The 2500-nt window shown below is 44.0% G+C and overlaps 1 protein-coding gene across 2 annotated transcripts in view; it reads right to left on the reverse strand.

The window, feature by feature from the left end:
* LOC115197678 (cGMP-inhibited 3',5'-cyclic phosphodiesterase A) overlaps positions 1-2500 on the reverse strand; it is a 210109-nt gene that overhangs the window by 207462 nt on the left and 147 nt on the right. For both annotated transcript variants that reach the window (XM_029759425.1, XM_029759426.1), the window contains exon 1: positions 1309-2500. This exon is cut by the window's right edge and continues 147 nt beyond it. In XM_029759425.1, the coding sequence (XP_029615285.1) occupies positions 1309-2307 (999 nt within the window). In that variant the 5' untranslated portion in view covers positions 2308-2500. The remainder of the gene's footprint in view (positions 1-1308) is intronic.

Raw genomic sequence — 2500 nt, forward strand, 5'->3', positions numbered from 1 at the left:
GAGAGCTCCAAATGAATCCTGATATATTCTCTTGTACTTAGATCCTTCAGTAGCTTCATGTCACTGAAACAAATATCGGAGGAAAAAAACCACGATGGAAAATGAAAACTGAGGAAATTACATAGAAATGTACCAATTCATGAGTGAAAATAAATCAAAAACTTCGATTTCAAATTCAGACCATTATTGGGGTATATTCTCTGATGAAGCACTCTGTAGGAGATCAATCAAAATGTTCAAAATATACTGTACTACAGAGATATGGCAACGTTAAATTACACAACAGCAACCACTTGAGAGTTAGTATCCACTGTTAAGAGTTGTGTTATTACTGAATGGTCATGATGGAGGAATATGACTAGCAAGCGCTCTTCAGAATAATAGCCGTCCAGATATCAATCTCAAAACAAACATACTCAAAACGCACCGAAAATTAAAAAAAAAAAATATATATATATATATGTACACAAAATGTATCATCAAATGAACTATTATCAAGCAAAGAAGAAGCACTGGTATTTTCTAAGTATAATTTCAATAGTAAAATGACTAAATGATAATAACAGTATGATGTATTATTTTATATTAATAATAATAGTATTAATATCATCACTGTAGTCCTTACTATTACTATCCTTGTTGCTGATAACGTCAATAGTAGGCCTGTCATAGGCAGGCAGGGGCGGTTCTGGAGGGGGGGGGGGGGGCTGTGCCCTTGTGACAACAATTTTGGACCCCCTTGTGGCCCCCCTAAATGTGCAGTATGAAATCATTTTTGCATAACTAATTTTTGCTATAGATCTTTTTTTACATCCGTTATTAGACAGTGGCAACGCGGAAACACTAATGATTATGAACATGGTCTTTTACCTGCTAATGCCTGCAATGCAGTGAAGGAAACGATATGACAACAATAACATCTAATGTAAATGGCCCCTCTAACAGTACAACTGGCCCCAGCTTGGCCCCCCCCAGTTGAAATGGTCTAGAACCGCCACTGCATACAGGCATAAATATAATACAGACATAATTAATGATAGACTCAGCAACACTTTGCAATAAACTAATGCTATTCAACAACAATAATAATAATAATAATAGGCTACATCATATTGTTTCTATTATAATGTTGTTGTTGTTATTATTATACCATTATCTTGAATACACGTTTTGGATACAACCCTAATCCAACCAACTCCTGTGGAAGAGCCCAAAACGAGCCACAAACAAACCAGCCATACAGTCCGCCAAGTCCAACGGGACTCCCGTACAGTATATTAAGACAAACAGGGGGGAAAAGCTCCTTACCTGGTCCCTCTGAATGCATGGCAGCGAGGTCCTCCTGTGTGACTTGTTGTTGGACTGACTGTGTGCCATGTCTGTGGAAATCACAGAACTGGACCTCCTTCGCCTTTTAAACACAGGGGTCTCGTCCCCTTCCCTCGTCCCAGTCACAGAGGGGGTACAGCCCTCCCTGGGTATCCCTTGGTTGGGAAGTAGACTATCAGCATACCTCGCCAGTAGGATGCCCAACACTCCCACCAGGTACGCCACGTAAGGTCTCCAAGTGGCCCGGACTTTGTGCAGCGAGATGAGCGAGATAGTCCGAACGACGCTTACGAACACTATGATCGAGATGCCGTGCTTGAGCCGCGCTACCATGAGTGTGCCGGTTGCCAGGCAGGCGAGCACGACCGCGGCCGCTGACGTGCTGAAGGAAAACGGCTGTTGTTCATCCGTCCAAATCCCGCCGTGCACTAGAGCCCACGCCGCTGTCTCTCCCAGGTGGCAAAGAGTGAGGAGGAAAAGAGCGGTTTGGATAAGCACTCCGCAGCGGATCAAATACAAACCCACCCAAAAGAAGGCACATACGAGGGTAAATACAGGCGAGATCAGATGCCAGAGAGTTAGCAACAACTCCCCTGCGCAGCCTGACACGAAATGAACACTAGAGCCGTAGTGCAGCCTGCTGTTACTGTTACCGCTGCTACTGAGCTCAGTCCTCCAGTCGGCTAACTTAACCACCAGAGCGAGAAAAACAGACAGTGAGCCCACACATACTACACACCGGAGTCTTTCCGAACTCCATATCTTGAACACGAGCCTCACCATGCACGACCCATATGAGCCATCACCATCTCGGTCTCGACTGTCGGGCAGTGGCTGGATGAAACTTGTTTTCACATAACCATTGCGCTCCGGTGCCCTGGAGGTTTTGTCGCGAACGCTGGTGCTGTTACTGCTACGGTTCTGTAGATGTACTACTACACCACTGCTACTGTCACATTCTACTACTGGCATTGCCATCACTCATATAGCAGTATTAAGGAAGTATGCCTGTGAAGCGGTATGAAAGCTACCTCTAGATCAGAGGGGCTATCGGGTAATGGGACAGGACATGAGTTATTAGCGATGTTAAGTTATTGACAGAACGAACTAAGAACAATGACACGATCATACATTTACAAATAATAGAGCGCCAATAGAATTAACGGCTACA

This window comes from Salmo trutta, chromosome 7 (genome assembly GCF_901001165.1).
Source record: "Salmo trutta chromosome 7, fSalTru1.1, whole genome shotgun sequence".
Classification (NCBI taxonomy): domain Eukaryota; kingdom Metazoa; phylum Chordata; class Actinopteri; order Salmoniformes; family Salmonidae; genus Salmo; species Salmo trutta.